At 38.8% G+C, this 15,645-nt stretch overlaps 1 protein-coding gene across 5 annotated transcripts in view; it reads left to right on the top strand.

Moving 5' to 3' along the window:
- LOC127618368 (utrophin-like) overlaps nucleotides 1-15,645 on the top strand; it is a 269,333-nt gene that overhangs the window by 50,867 nt on the left and 202,821 nt on the right. For all 5 annotated transcript variants that reach the window (XM_052090759.1, XM_052090761.1, XM_052090757.1 and 2 more), the window contains 3 exons: nucleotides 4,153-4,268; nucleotides 4,601-4,752; nucleotides 9,514-9,732. In XM_052090759.1, coding sequence (XP_051946719.1) covers nucleotides 4,153-4,268; nucleotides 4,601-4,752; nucleotides 9,514-9,732 — 487 coding nt within the window. The remainder of the gene's footprint in view (nucleotides 1-4,152; nucleotides 4,269-4,600; nucleotides 4,753-9,513; nucleotides 9,733-15,645) is intronic.

Below are 15,645 nucleotides of genomic sequence, written 5' to 3'. Positions count from 1 at the left end.
GTGTATATTTATATCAAACGTGTACTGTACCTTTTACAAACTTCATCGGTGAACAGATCAGCTGAATGTAAACTAGTTCACTGAAACTGAGGAAAGATACAAGCAGACATTTCAGAGATATTTATTTACAACATTGAAGTGCTCGTTCAGAGTTACCCGTTTCACAGACAGTAAATATTTGAATTAAAATGTGGATTTTTCTCGCAGTCACTTGCCTGAGAGGCCAGATTCTGTCTCCCTCTCTCAATCACACACACAGTGGGCATACCGAGAATGAGGGAGACAAGCAAAGCAAAAGATTAATTAAACTGATACACTAGGCTTAAATGGAGAATGCACACATATGTATCTACGTATGACTACAGCGAGTGCTTCAGTTCTGAAAACAGGCAAATCACAGGCATTTTAGGTGATTTAGAAATACCGGTCTGACTTATTTATGAACCCTCCAAGGGAAAAGGACTGACTGTCACCCTAAAACAAGCAGATATTACAGCTTTTGATAGACATTTGATGCACTGATAGACTGAATACCGAGTCAGTTGAATGCTCTGACATCGCGATCGTTTATTTTGTCTCCCTTGTAACGAATATTGTCCATAACGAGCAAATTACTCATTAAACATTAATCATGATTTTCACTAGAGGGTGAAATGCGATTGACCTATCCAGAGGTCGGAGACAGTTAAATTATGCTCAATGGCAGTTTGGGCATACCAAGATGGCCGCTCGAACACTTCCGGTGGCTTCACCTCCTGCTGGCAATTTGCATCGGCGATCCAGTTCTGTATATATATTAGTGATTCATACTCAGTCATGAATAATTTAATCTATGAGTGAAAGTGTCCAATAACAGGACAGTTACTGAGATTAAAGCCCTATTAGTTTTACGGACATATGTCCGTGAAGTAATTATTGCTGCGGACATCTGTAATATTTACTGTCGATTCGCACGAGATAAACGATGTCTGTAAAAATCACAGACATGGATGTGTCTATTGCATTTTCACGCTGCGGTCCTATTACAAAATGACCTATTACAAAATGTATAAATGACCTATTACAAAATGTATACTGTGCTGATTAATTCTGCAGGAAATATTAAACATGAGCATATACACTCACTTAAAGGATTATTAGGAACACCATACTAATACTGTGTTTGACCCCCTTTCGCCTTCAGAACTGCCTTAATTCTACGTGGCATTGATTCAACAAGGTGCTGAAAGCATTCATTAGAAATGTTGGCCCATATTGATAGGATAGCATCTTGCAGTTGATGGAGATTTGTGGGATGCACATCCAGGGCACGAAGCTCCCGTTCCACCACATCCCAAAGATGCTCTATTGGGTTGAGATCTGGTGACTGTGGAGGCCATTTTAGTACAGTGAACTCATTGTCATGTTCAAGAAACCAATTTGAAATGATTCGAGCTTTGTGACATGGTGCATTATCCTGCTGGAAGTAGCCATCAGATGATGGGAACATGGTGGCCATAAAGGGATGGACATGGTCAGAAACAATGCTCAGGTAGGCCGTGGCATTTAAACGATGCCCAATTGGCACTAAGGGGCCTAAAGTGTGCCAAGAAAACATCCCCCACACCATTACACCACCACCACCAGCCTGCACAGTGGTAACAAGGCATGATGGATCCATGTTCTCATTCTGTTTACGCAAATTCTGACTCTACCATCTGAATGTCTCAACAGAAATCGAGACTCATCAGACCAGGCAACATTTTTCCAGTCTTCAACTGTCCAATTTTGGTGAGCTCTTGCAAATTGTAGCCTCTCTTTCCTATTTGTAGTGGAGATGAGTGGTACCCGGTGGGGTCTTCTGCTGTTGTAGCCCATCCGCCTCAAGGTTGTGCGTGTTGTGGCTTCACAAATGCTTTGCTGCATACCTCGGTTGTAACGAGTGGTTATTTCAGGCAAAGTTGCTCTTCTATCAGCTTGAATCAGTCGGCCCATTCTCCTCTGACCTCTAGCATCAACAAGGAATTTTCGCCCACAGGACTGCCGCATACTGGATGTTTTTCCCTTTTCACACCATTCTTTCTAAACCCTAGAAATGGTTGTGTGTGAAAATCCCAGTAACTGAGCAGATTGTGAAATACTCAGACTGGCCCGTCTGGCACCAACAACCATGCCACGCTCAAAATTGCTTAAATCACCTTTCTTTCCCATTCTGACATTCAGTTTGGAGTTCAGGAGATTGTCTTGACCAGGACCACACCCCTAAATGCATTGAAGTAACTGCCATGTGATTGGTTGATTAGATAATTGCATTAATGAGAAATTGAACAGGTGTTCCTAATAATCCTTTAGGTGAGTGTATCTGTGATTATTTGAATTAGAAGTACAACAGAACTGGTGACATTAACAAGCCTGTAATCTTATATTAGTCTTGAATTAAAATCTGCACAACAACGTCCCGCACTCACTCTGCACAATTCGTAATCAAAAACTGCTCGTTTCTCATTTACATGGGTAAATAAACACTCGACAGCATAAAAAGCTTGAGAAAAACATGCATCAGTCCAAATGCAAAAGCCAGTTTTATCTGAAGTTGTGAAATATGTCATTTTCTGGTGTCTTCCCTTAACGAACATCCATTTCAGGCTCTCGAAGAACAGTGATATTTCAAGTTAATTTTATAGTAAGTAAAACACGCTGTCATTTTTACCTGCACAAGAACGTGCAGTCCGTAAAATGTCTGAAGAAATTACTGGCATGACCGATTTGCATGGGATTAAAATTACTGAGAAGCTCTGGTAATTATTACATAACCCCACATTCCCATAGAAAACTAATCCCATCCAAATAGAGCTTAAGACAGTAGTATTCGGCTGATCATGTGTTTCTAACATGGCTGCCCCATGAGGGGACCCTCTCCATGTAGAATAAAACAGCTTTCATAAGGTTACTGATATGACTTGAGGCTTCATCTCATGTGAGTCATGGTTTTATTCATATGTTTTATTTCTTTAGAGTAAATCTTTTTTAATTAGGAAAATAGTACTCTACCTTTAAATAGTTTTTGAGGGATTACAGGGTTTAAGGCTTGTTTACAAAGTTGTAAAATTGAGTGTAATGAGTGATTTTATCGCACTAAAGTCATGTTATGCATATTGTTTACATCTTGTGGCGATACATGTAAATAGTGAGTATTTGAACGTTTACGAATTGGCCCCATCCACTTTTTTTCATTAATTTCTTTTATACATTTTATCCACATTTCTCCAAATTTGTAATGCCTAATTCCTACTACTTTGAAGGTCCTTGTGGTGGCGCAGTTACTCACCTCAATGCAGGTGGTGGAGGACAAGTCTCAGTTGCCTTCGCTTCTGAGACTATCACTCTGTGCATCTTGTAATGTGGCTCGTTGTGCATGACACCGCAGAGACTCACAGCATGTGGGTCTCCGCGATCCATGCACAACTTACCACACGTCCCACTGAGAGCGAGAACCACTAATCGCGACCACGAGGAGGTGACCCCACGTGACTTTACCCTCCCTAGCAACCGAGCAAATTTGGTTGCTTAGGAGAACTGGCTGGATTCACTCAGCACAACCTGGATTCGAACTCGTGACTCCAGGGGTGGTAGTCAGCGTCAATACTCTCTGAGCTACCCAGTCCTCCATTAGTGCGTTTAAAGAGAAGAGGGACGAGTCCAAATTACTTAAATTTGATTGCGCTTAGCTTGTTTTGAGCCTGGAATATTTCTTCAATATTCTATTATAGTCCTAGTTGTACATATTGTGGCATATCATACACATTGATGTTCTTGTAAACCTTAGGGTAAGATGTAATAAATTCTCAGTCTTTAGAATAAGTATTAATGAATCGATTAAATAGAAGTATGTTTCATAAACAGATGAGAACAAATATGCCCTCATAAATGTAAAACGAAAAATGCTGGCACTGGTATTTACTGTCATTATCTGTCATTATGGCTACAGGCATTACTTGGTATTGCTGTGTATTGCTAATTTTGCTTACCTGTCCATACAGGCATTATTTGATACACTCCTGGCACTGTTGTATGATCAGGACAATCTGAAAGTCACGCCTGCTTGTAAATACATTTGTAAATCCTCATAGACTCTTAATATTAATTCCAGGTGTAATTCTGTTGTTTTTCCAGGCCACATGGGTTCAGATGGGAGGAAGTAGTTAATCTAACACCAGTAGAGCGACTGGAGCATGCCTTCACATTCGCCAAAGATCAACTCAACATTGAGAGACTGCTGGACCCCGAAGGTAAAGAAACATCACAACACTCTCACAATCACAACAGCAACTGAAGAACTTTTTACTAAAGCAGTTAAGCTACAGGAACATGAAATGATTGACCATGATCCAAGTCAAACCACTAAAGCAATGCCAGTCAACAAACTTGTTCCAGAGCATTCCAGACACCAGATCCAAGGACTAATCTTCTGGACTTGATTGGATGACATGACATTTCTTGAACACAAGTTCACGTTAACCAAAACTAATCAGAGGGGCCCAAATAGCCCTTAAATAAACACACACACACACACACACACACCCATACTCTCTCTCTCTTTTTCTCTTTCTCTCTCTCTCAGACGTGGCGGTGCAGTTGCCCGATAAGAAGTCCATAATTATGTATGTGACATCATTTTTTGCTGTGTTTCCCAATGACATCACAATGGATGACATCAGAGAGGTTGAGACGCTACCTAGACGCTATAAGTTGGAGACAGAAGAGGGACATTCTGTAAGTGCACTGGGAATACACACACACACACACACACACACACACACACACACACACACACACACACACACACACACAGCTGGTATTAACATCCATCTTGGTAATCTGATTACATAGGTATGCAAGTTATTAAAATCTTTTCAATTGGATGGTAATTTACTTTTAAAGCCTACATATCCTGCAAAGTTTAAAAACTTTGACCTGCAATGGTTGATTGGCAGGTGAGTAGGCAGTCCTTCAACATTGTCTGGAATGCATCGCAATGGATTAGCATTTACACCACAAATGTGATGTGGTCATGTGCCTTTTTTGACTCCCTTGAAATAAGGTTTGAATAATATCTCTGTCGGTGGAAAATAAGATGGCACATAAAATAGCACTACCACCAATTTTTTTTTTTTCTCTCTCTCTCTCTCTTTCACTGTTTTCAGTGGTAAGAATGAGTCATACTGTTGAGCAGCCTATAAATTGTGCTACACACACACACACACACACACACACACACACACACAGCAGGAGATGGGCGGATTTTGTGCTCTGTTAAATGCTTTCTATGCACTTCAAAAAATACTATAATGCGATGTTTTTTTGGACATGGTGCCATGGTCATATGAAAGTATTCTTTGAAGTACTTTGGAGTACCTTGGAGTACCATGCAAATACCATTGACAATCGTTCAGCAACATAGTTTACACTACCAGTCATATGTTTGGACACACTTGAAATGTTACAACTGAAATGTTTCTAATGATCTTAAAAACCTTTTGATGCTGGGAGTCACGTGACGCCATGCGCGGTTCGGATGTGTGAACAGCGAGCTCTGCGCACTTTGCTAGTCTATTTGTGTTATAAACCGGTGAGATTCGATGCACCCTGATCTAGTGTTGTCACGGTACCAAAATTTCAGTAGTTGGTACCGATAGCAGTTAAACTTCACGGTTCTCGATACCAATTTCGATACCACAGCAAAAATATGCTAATATCATAATGTGCTATTGAACACACCAATTTAGATATTTTTAATTATTTTAATAATTATTATTATTTTCCATAACTTTCCAGAATTATTTTTTTTTAAGTTTAATTTCATCATCAAAATGGTGTCTAATCAATACATTCTTAACTTTTAACAAGGGAACATAAAACTTTTTAACATGTCGTTGTTTTTTTATTTATTTTTTGCCAAACTTTTATTCAACAGATGTCTTGCTTATGATTCTTTGATTAATTATAATTTATTATTATTATTATTATTATTATTATTATTACAGAGAATATTACATTTTACTATAAAGTTATAACATATTTTTATTAAATTTCTTCACTTCACTTTTCTGGATAAACAGTTTGCGACACTGCGCAGTGTGATCATTGAAGACCTTTAAGTCATGTCTGAAATTTCATCTCTTTAAACTTGCCTTTAAGCCTGACAATTGAAATGTAGGAATTTTAGATAGGTGTTTGTGTATGTGGTCATTTTGAAATGTTATGTTTTAAACTGTATTACTGTGATGCACTGGTTATCTGTTGTTTTGAATGCGATATAAATAAAGCTGAGATTAGAGCGCAGATGCTGTAGACGGTAAGTTACACCCCATTATCTCGCATTTGCACTCGGTATGGACAAAAAGTGTCCAGAGTGTTTAATTTAATGAGTGTTGAGAATTTGGTTCAACATTTTGGTATTCCCAGATCTCAGTTTTATAGGTATTTACAGCTGTGCCACCTGCTCTGTACTATTTTTGTGAGTAGCATACACCCCCCTAAAGCGGCAAACACTCTGGGAGGGCTGATTACTGCTTTTGGAAAAGGTCATGAGGCATCAGTGTAGTATTCCCTGCTAATTCAGAGTCTAAGGGATGGAGCTTTAACTTCTATCAAGAGACTATGGGAGAAAGATTGGTATCGGAGGAGTGAGTGTGGGCTAGGATTCTAAATAACGTCAAGTCTGCATCTTTCCGACAGCTGATTTGTGACCCTTTGTCTCGGAGTCTTACAAATCTCCTGCTCAAAAATAGTGCATACTTAATCAGGAACTCTTATATCTTGAGAATGGTACAAGAGACATGATATTCGTTGTCATCAGCTTTCTCTGCATACGCCCGTGAATGATGTTTACATACTAAATATGACATTGTTTCATGAATATCATGAATATTGTACATGTAGGTAACAAAACATTAAAAATCCCTTGTTACAAAATTATACTGGTTAGTTCCTTGGTTATACAACATGGATAAACAGTACACATATTTTAAAGAGTTACATCGGGTTATAATCCTTAATTGATGAGATATATAAGTCACCAGAGTTCAAAGCAATTGTCAGAATTACCTAGCAAGACTAGGTATTGTATAAATCATGAGGTTAAATGGGGCAGTGGTGGCTCAGTGGTTGAGGCTCAGGGTTACTGACCAGAAAGTTGGGGGTTCAAGCCCCAGCACCACCAAGATGCCACTGTTGGGCCCTTGAGCAAGGCACTTAACTCCAGGTTGCTCCAGGGGGATTGTCCCTGTAATAAGTGCACTGCTTTGGATAAAAGCGTCTGCCAAATGCATAAATGCATAAATGGGTAAAGTACTGTGACTTTATGTAAAATGTTCCTGGATTAAGCTGAAATGTCTTCGTATTTGAGTCCCCTAACTCTGTGTGGAAGTTCAGAAGGTCATGCTGAGGGGCCTTTCGGACCAAGCTCGATGCTTGAGTCGCTTAATTTACGACGGTGAAGAATTCCAGGATTGCAAAGGTTGGGTTTTCTTAGATTCAAATCATGTCGCTGCAATTGTTCTGCATATATTATCCAACACCAGACAGATAGTTTTAAGGGTGTGGAGATCAGTTGGAGCATATTGTTGGTGCCAGATGGGCTGGTTTGAGTATTTCTGTAACTGCTGATCTCCTGGGATTTTCACACACAACAGTCTCTAGTTTACTCCGAATGCTTCCAAAAACAAAATATATCCAGTGAGTGGCAGTTCTGCGGAAGGAAACGCCTTGTTGTTGAGAGAGATCAACAGAAAATGAACAGAGTGATGGATCCTAAGAGAGAGTTTTAGGCTGTGGGCTGGTGTGCAGGCCAGGGTGGATTGAGGTTTACATTCCTGTCAGAAAGTGAACGCTAACATGAAGCATTGTGGCAGAAAACACAGTGAGGCAATTAAACCAAAGCAGCACTGGGTGCTTGCCACAACTTGCTCTCAAAGCACCTCTCATACAGTAATGTTGGCATGATTGTGCATCTCCAGGAATAACTATAATCTATGTAAAAATAACTTCTTAGCAGAGGATATGCTTGACATTAAAATATTTAACATTTACAAATGTACAAAATATTTATAGCATTCTCATTCATCAGCATCAGTGCAAAGATATCAAATATGTCATCACAATAAAAATTATAATAAAAAAATGGGAATTGGCATACACAGTATCAAAAGGCAAAGTCCAGTTTCCAGTAGACTATACAAACATTATATCTAATCTTATTTCTACTTTCTCTCTTCTTTTTTTTCTAAAATAAACTTTCTGAGATAATAATATTTCCGTAGTTTGCTGTGTGTGTTATATTTCACTGTTTTGAACTTATACATTTGTGAACCATGTCCTTACTGTAATTATGATACTACATTTTTAAGGTTCCTGTGGCACAACCATTATTTTAAGCTTGAGTACTGCAGTAGTGCTGTAGCACTGGTATACTGTGCAACACTACCTTGGAGTATCCTTTAAATGCCAATTTATATTACAGTCCCATGGTATGACCTTTTGTTACTTTCACTGTACTGTGGTACTGCCGTTGTTCTTTTTGTAAGGGTTGTCTGCTGTAAAGCTTTCGGTGTCAAACTCCCTGAGGAGGTGCCACCCATGTGTGATGACACTGAATAGAGTTACTAATATCAGCATCTTGCTATTTCTATTTTGTCTATCTCTTTAAATTCCTTTTCATGGGTGTGGCTCTGTATCCTTCCCCAGTTTCATGCAAGAGAAATTCATTAGCCAGTTCTGTCTGTTTTATTATGCAGCACAATGGTGTTCACACCATGAAGATAAACCTGCCTCTATTACTGTCGCCCGCACACAATTACTGGTCGTTTAGTGTTTCACATCTATCAATGAGCTGTGACATTTCCACCCTGGGTGTGTTGGGATGTAGGTCACCGCTTTTAGAAAAGCTGTCAGTTTTTAAGGCGTGGGCTCTAAATGTTGGAGAATGTGAATAATATCACATGATTTAGTCAGCTGAGAACACGTGACAATAACAGTATTGTGTGAGCCTTAAGGTCCTGTGATTGGCCGAATGTTATTTCAGTGACACTTGGGTTATTGTTTTGAGTGTCTCAATGCTCGGGCATAATGGTTTTTCTAAATAACTCATTATTTGTGTTTGAAAAATAATAAAACAGCTCTTATATCATCTATCCATTGAGTCAGAGCTTGTAATAGTTTAATAGATTTTCACAGGCCACACATCTCAGTCATTTCTCTACAATTTGGAGGGGAAATGTTATAAAAATGTAGTACAAATTATGCAAAAATATCTTCACATTTTCATTGAAACATATATATGTTATATTACCTTCATTAACATCAACTGTTTGTATTCATTCTTGTTTGAAGCATTTAAAAAAGCACACAAAAGCATAGTATCATGCCTGGGAAAGTGTAATGTGGTGAAATATGCGAAACTGGGTATTGTCAAAACATTCAACTTTACAAATGTCATTCTGGCCGTGAACTGAACTGCTGTCTGTTTTTGAGCAGGGATTGGCTGGAAAGCCAGAGGAGGCAGGCAGTGCACAGGCAAATGTGCCCAGCACACTGACAGAGGTGGAGGGAGCGATGGAGGTGAATCTGGACACGTATCAGATCACGCTGGAGGAGGTTCTCACTTGGCTGCTGTCTGCTGAGGACTCGATGCACATGCAGGACGACGTGTCTGATGATGTCGAGGAGGTCAAAGAGCAGTTCCACACGCATGAGGTACACATGTGACCCTGTATTTCCAACATTCAAGTTAATTCATACTTCTCTACCCAGTGTCAGGCCATATCTCTGTAGCCCAAATCTATACTTTCAACACAGATCAGCCAAAAGTTTCAAATTCCAGCCTCTCTCAGAAGAGGTATAGAAACAGATCACCCAAAATTATAATTGAGTTATTTATTTACCCTACTGTCGCTCCAAATCAGTGGAACACAAAAGGTGAATAAAAAAAAAGGTCTTCACAGGGTTTATTCGCCATAATTTAAGTGAATAGTGACTGTTCTGTCAAGCTTGAAAAAAGGGCAAAAAATACCCCATGAAAACATATGGCAGGTTACTTTGAGGACTCAAAACTTCCTTCCTAGTCCAAAAACAGCATTTATTGTAACTAAGCTGCCAAAATGGCTTGTTCCAAACTTCCTTTAAGACGTCACACAGATGAATACATTGAACAAATGAATGTCCACAGTTACACATAAATGACAACTATTGGGCAGTGCAATGCATAAAATCATGCAGATATGGGTCAGGAGCTTCAATTAATGTTCACATCAAACATCAGAATGGGGAACAAATTTGATCTCAGTGATTTGGAGCATGGCATGATTTATGGTTGGCATGATTTATGGTTTTTGAAGTATTTCTGTAACTGCTGATGTCCTGGGATTTTCACATACAACGGTCTCTATAATTTACTCTGAATGGTGCCAAAAGCAAAAACATCCAGTGAGTGGCAGTTCTGCGGATGGAAACAACTTTTTGATGAGAGAGGTCAACAGAGAATGGCCAGACTGACAAAGTCTACAGTAACTCAGATAACCGCTCTGTACAATTGTGGTGAGAAGAATATAATCTCTGAATGCACAACACGTCAAGCCTTTCTACAACAGTAGAAGACCATCTCAGACACTTTATTAGGACCATAGTGTAACTAATAAAGTGCCAAGTGAGTGCCAATATGCTGCCGATATATTGTGCACCCCCAACACAAATAATAATAGTGCATCATCAGCTACAAAAGAGGTGAAACAAACCTTTGCTTATTCTTTTCTTTTTCTCCTCAACCTTTAATTGTAAGCATGCCCTGTCTTCAGATGCTCCTCCTCTTGGAGAAAATGCTCAGAACATGCCAGGAATTTGAGGAATTCTGTCAGACTCAAGGGCCCGCACACATAAACTCACGCCTGAGTGATGGATCCTGAGAGAGAGAGTTTTAGGGCATGAGGGCTGGTATGCAGATCGGGTTGAGGTTTACATTCCTGTCAGAAAGTGAACGCTAACGTGAGGCATTGTGGCAGAAAACGCAGCGAGGCAATTAAACCAAAGCCGTGCTGGGTATATGCATTTACCTATTTGCCCATGCTGCGGTTCCACTGTAATCATCAAACACTGAAATAATATGCAGAATTGTGTGTTGCATCATTTGTACTTTAGGTTCTTTGCCTGGTCTTGTTGTTTGGAATAATAGACTGTGTTATTTTAAGCTTTTACCCACCTATATTCTCACGTCATAATTTGTTTTGATTAACCTGTTACAAGAAGTTTGATTCGGCTCTATGCTGATGTTCTCATGTTGCCATGGCTGTTATTATAATGATTTCACCTGGAAATATGGTGATCCAGAAAACTGTCCGGAAAGATAGATTAGAAGATAAAGCAGAACACCTGGTTGGCGTACAAGTGTACTGTACTTTGTATATAATATGGCTCTTTTTTTCCAACTTCTGGAACTTTTAGCACTGTGAATTTTTCAGTTAATAATTTTTCAAATCTGTGTAATAACAGTGTCCAACAATGTATGCATATGCACCACAGGAGATTCATGTCATTTTTGTCATTTCTTCTTAAAGTCATGCACATTCCCAGTACAGTGCCATTTCCAGTACCTCTCAAATTCTGTTTTGTGTTTAATAGAATTCTGTGGTGGAAATGACGCTTATGGAAAGGACATTTGTAATGTTTTTGAAATATAATGGCAGATTACTTTGTCATGCTAAAGTTAAGGACCCACTTTATATTAAGTGGTCTTAACTACTATGTACTTAACCATTTGATACAGTATACTCATTATGTAAATACATGTTGTTTAATTGTAAATACATTTAAAGCACCTGCATTTAATTACATATGTAGTAACGCTGTTAACTTAACCCATAACCCTAACCAATCCCTTACCCCAAAACCTAACCCTAACCCCTTATCCTAACCCTTACCCTTACTCCTAAACCTACCCGTACCTCAACCTCAGTAGCAGAAAATGTGGGCATTTTGCAGAACAACATGTAGTTATACAGTACATATATAGTCTTGTATGAATTGAATGTTAGAAAATAGTAGTTAAGTCCACCTAATATAAAGTGTGACCCAATTAAATAATTTTCTCACTTTTTATATAATTTAATCACAGCTTCATTCTAAATGATTCATGATGGCCTGCTAAAAGTTTCCAGGTCCGAAGAGACCTTCAAATAAGGAAAAATAAAAGTTGAAATTTGATCTTTGTAATAAAAATCCACACCTGGGACATGAAATTGCCCAAAGTTGAACAAACATCCGCATAAGGGAGAGTGGGGTAAGATGTGTCAGTAGGTAATATGTATCGGCCCTTTAATCTTGGAACGTTTGCTCAATTTAAGACCATACATTTATATTTAGGATCAGCAGTTAATATAAATACTCAAACCAGCAATCAGACACCAACAATTATACAAGCGATTTATCTAATCAGTCAATCGTGTGGCAGCAGTGCAGTGCATAAAATCATTCATATACGGGTCAGGAGCTTCAGTTAACACCAGCAAACAGCTAAAGCAATGACCATGTTTACATGCACTTAAGAAAGCAAGTTATTCAGGGATTTTTGCAGAAAGTTGAAACATTATATAAACGAGAACTCTGATTTCCTTATGTTGTTTAATGGATTGAGAAAAAGTGGTATAACACACCTAGGTGTCTCCCAGAGAAAGCTGCTTATGTGGTCATATAAACACACAAGGGGCATTATAAGCGTGCACATGTGCGTGGAACAGACCGGATAACAAACGTCATACGATGGTATGGGGAAAAGCGTGGGGAAAGCACATGCACTATTACTATTCCCATTTATAAACACCACTGTAAAATATTGACAGTCCCTCACGTTTGCGCTTATACATTGAGGGAATCCTGGAGTTTTACATTAAGGGAAACCATACTATTAAAGTGCAAATCCACTACAGGTCACGATAGAAAGAAACAAACAAACACAGCAACAACTCTGGAATATCTGGAAATAAAGCGAAGCAACAGAGAATAAAATAGTGAAGTTTTCCTCGGATACCATGTTTGTTATTTACAAAAGTGTCGTGGGGCAATTATGTTGCTGTGGAAAAAGCTGCTTACTGACCAAGCCGCATGTATACGGGAGTAAAGGGTGTGCCGCTTATACAGTGCATACAAACAAGAATGCTGCTTTCTCGCAATAACTCGCTTTCTGGTGTCAATGTAAACTTAATCAATGAATAAAATGCAGGACTTGAATAGAACCGCACTGATGAGCATCTAAATTGTATTGTTAGACTTTCTTCAATGAAACACAAAAGGATAAATTCTGAACAATCTTCATGCATGTCTTTTTATAAAACCACAGTTTAGTGACCAAGGCTGAAAAATATTATACCGTAAAAAGGACCAAAAAAGTAGCCATATAATTTTATCTACATTCAAATTAATCGGGATAAATTTTAAAACACCGTTTTCATTTTCAAAATGTCCGCCCACACAGCCAAATTTCAAACTTTTTAAAAAGTTTCTTGTTCACACTGAAACATCTGAAAACGCTTAAATCCCCTTGCTGTGCATTGTCCTCGTGTTTGTTTGCCGGACAACAATTCCGAGGAACTTTCCCGTCACAAGGTTGTACAAAGTAACATTTATCTTTAACAGCACTATCAAAGTGAATAACAGGCACAACAACACCACTACAACAACATGGGCCGCCGTCTTGATTGTTTTGGGTTAAATGGACCACATGACTGTGTCACATGACAAAAATTACGTCAACGTTTTAGAATATATCCGTTTTCCATTAGGGCTTGGTGATATAGCAAAAAAATATATCTTGATATTTTTCAAAATTTTTACAATATTCAATATATGGAATAATTTAAAAATGTCTTCCTTTTTTTTTTTTGTAGACAGCATTTCAAGTACTATATTTTACACTGACATAAACACAAGGAATAATATTCCATCACGTTTAAATGTACTAATAGAACAATGTGAAAAAATCAGGCACAAAAGCTTCTTTAGAGCAAATGACTTTAAATACCAGTACTACATTTTACACTGATGTAAATGAACACAAGGATTGATATTCAAATGAACCAAAATAACAATATGAAAAGTGCAATTTAGCAGTTTCTTGTAGTCCATAGTACTTCAAGTACTACGTTTTAAATGTTTCAAGTAAATGAACACAAGGAATGATGTTCAGTAATTCTTGCATGTAACCATATGAAGAAGAGTGCAAAATAGTTACAAAAAGTGCGTTCTGACAGATTCTTTAGAGCAATGTAATTCGCGTTTTACACTGTGCACCTGGGGTATGCATTTGACACGTTTTTAACTAAGAACACGAGTCTATCGACTGTTTCTGGTTTAAGAGATGCTCTGTAGCATGACACGATGTTTCCACTGGCACTAAAAACTCTCAGATGGGGAACTTGTTGCTGGAACACATTAGTAGTACTTGTCTAATTTTGGAAAATTTTCCTCATGGATTCTTCACCACTGAAGTGAATTTGTGTCACTGTCAGCATTTGCAGATTGCAAGTAGCTTTCCAGTTCCTTCTCAATGGCCTCCCTCTGGGACAAAGCACTACAAGAAGATGACGATGCTGCCTCTTTAATGAAGCTCCCCATTGACTTTTTTTTTTTACGGGCTGGTGGCTCAGGTGGAGCTTCTGCACTTGCTGTTGGTGTGGACACCACAGTGTCAGGCTCAAAATAACTAACTCGTCAACAGCTTCGGATTTCACCTCCTCAATTTTGTGGTGCTCAATATAAGTGGTTTTAAACCTTGGATCATTGAGGGAGTAAATGTTCAACAGCCTGTTGGTCTCAGGATCAGAGTTTTTGCCATTGAGGTTCTCCAAAATGGAGCTTTTGATTGATTTGGTGAGGTCAGTATCTTCCTCTTGATGTGCAAGGTTGTTGGTGTTGAACAGAGAAAGCACAGGTTTGATACAGGAAACTGTCACATAGTCCTCACCGGACAATACATCAGTGAAATCTAGAAGGGACCGTAGAGATTTGTGAACAGACTCCAGCACCTCAAGGTCATCCCAGGTTGGAACTAAATGTCTAGCCTTTTTATCAGAGGCAAAGATTTTGGTTATGGCTGGTTCTTGCTCCAGGACTCGAGCAATCATTTGTTCCTTGGATCCCCACCTGGCAGGTGACTCTGTAATAAGATGGTGACTTGGTAGGCTTGGGAGGTCCTTCTGGACATTGGAAAGCTCTCCTTCTCCAGCTGTGTGAGAGGCTGGCCACAATTTTCTTGCAAACACTAATACTGTGTTCAATACGGGAATCCCTCATGCTTCTCTCTTCTATTTATAAAAAAAAAAAAAAGGATACAATCTGTATTTCCTTTAACCTAACTTTGTTATGGTCCTAACCATTCCACAAATTGTGAAACCTTTCCCTGACACACACACACACATGCACACACTTTGGAAATGTATTCAATTGCAGTTTCGATTGACGTAGAATTACTCATTTTGAAACACTTACCAACAGCAAGATGAAGGCGATGCCTGAAACATTGCAGCCTTTTCCACTTATTCAACTCAACCACTTTGACAATATTGCTCCCGTTGTCAGTTGTGATGCATGCTTTCTGCTCCTCTCTCAAATTCCAAGATGCAA

Source organism: Xyrauchen texanus, chromosome 25 (genome assembly GCF_025860055.1).
Source record: "Xyrauchen texanus isolate HMW12.3.18 chromosome 25, RBS_HiC_50CHRs, whole genome shotgun sequence".
Taxonomy (NCBI): Eukaryota; Metazoa; Chordata; class Actinopteri; order Cypriniformes; family Catostomidae; genus Xyrauchen; species Xyrauchen texanus.
The sequence above is the reverse complement of the archived record's forward strand: the minus strand, read 5'-3'. Positions and strand labels throughout refer to the sequence as shown.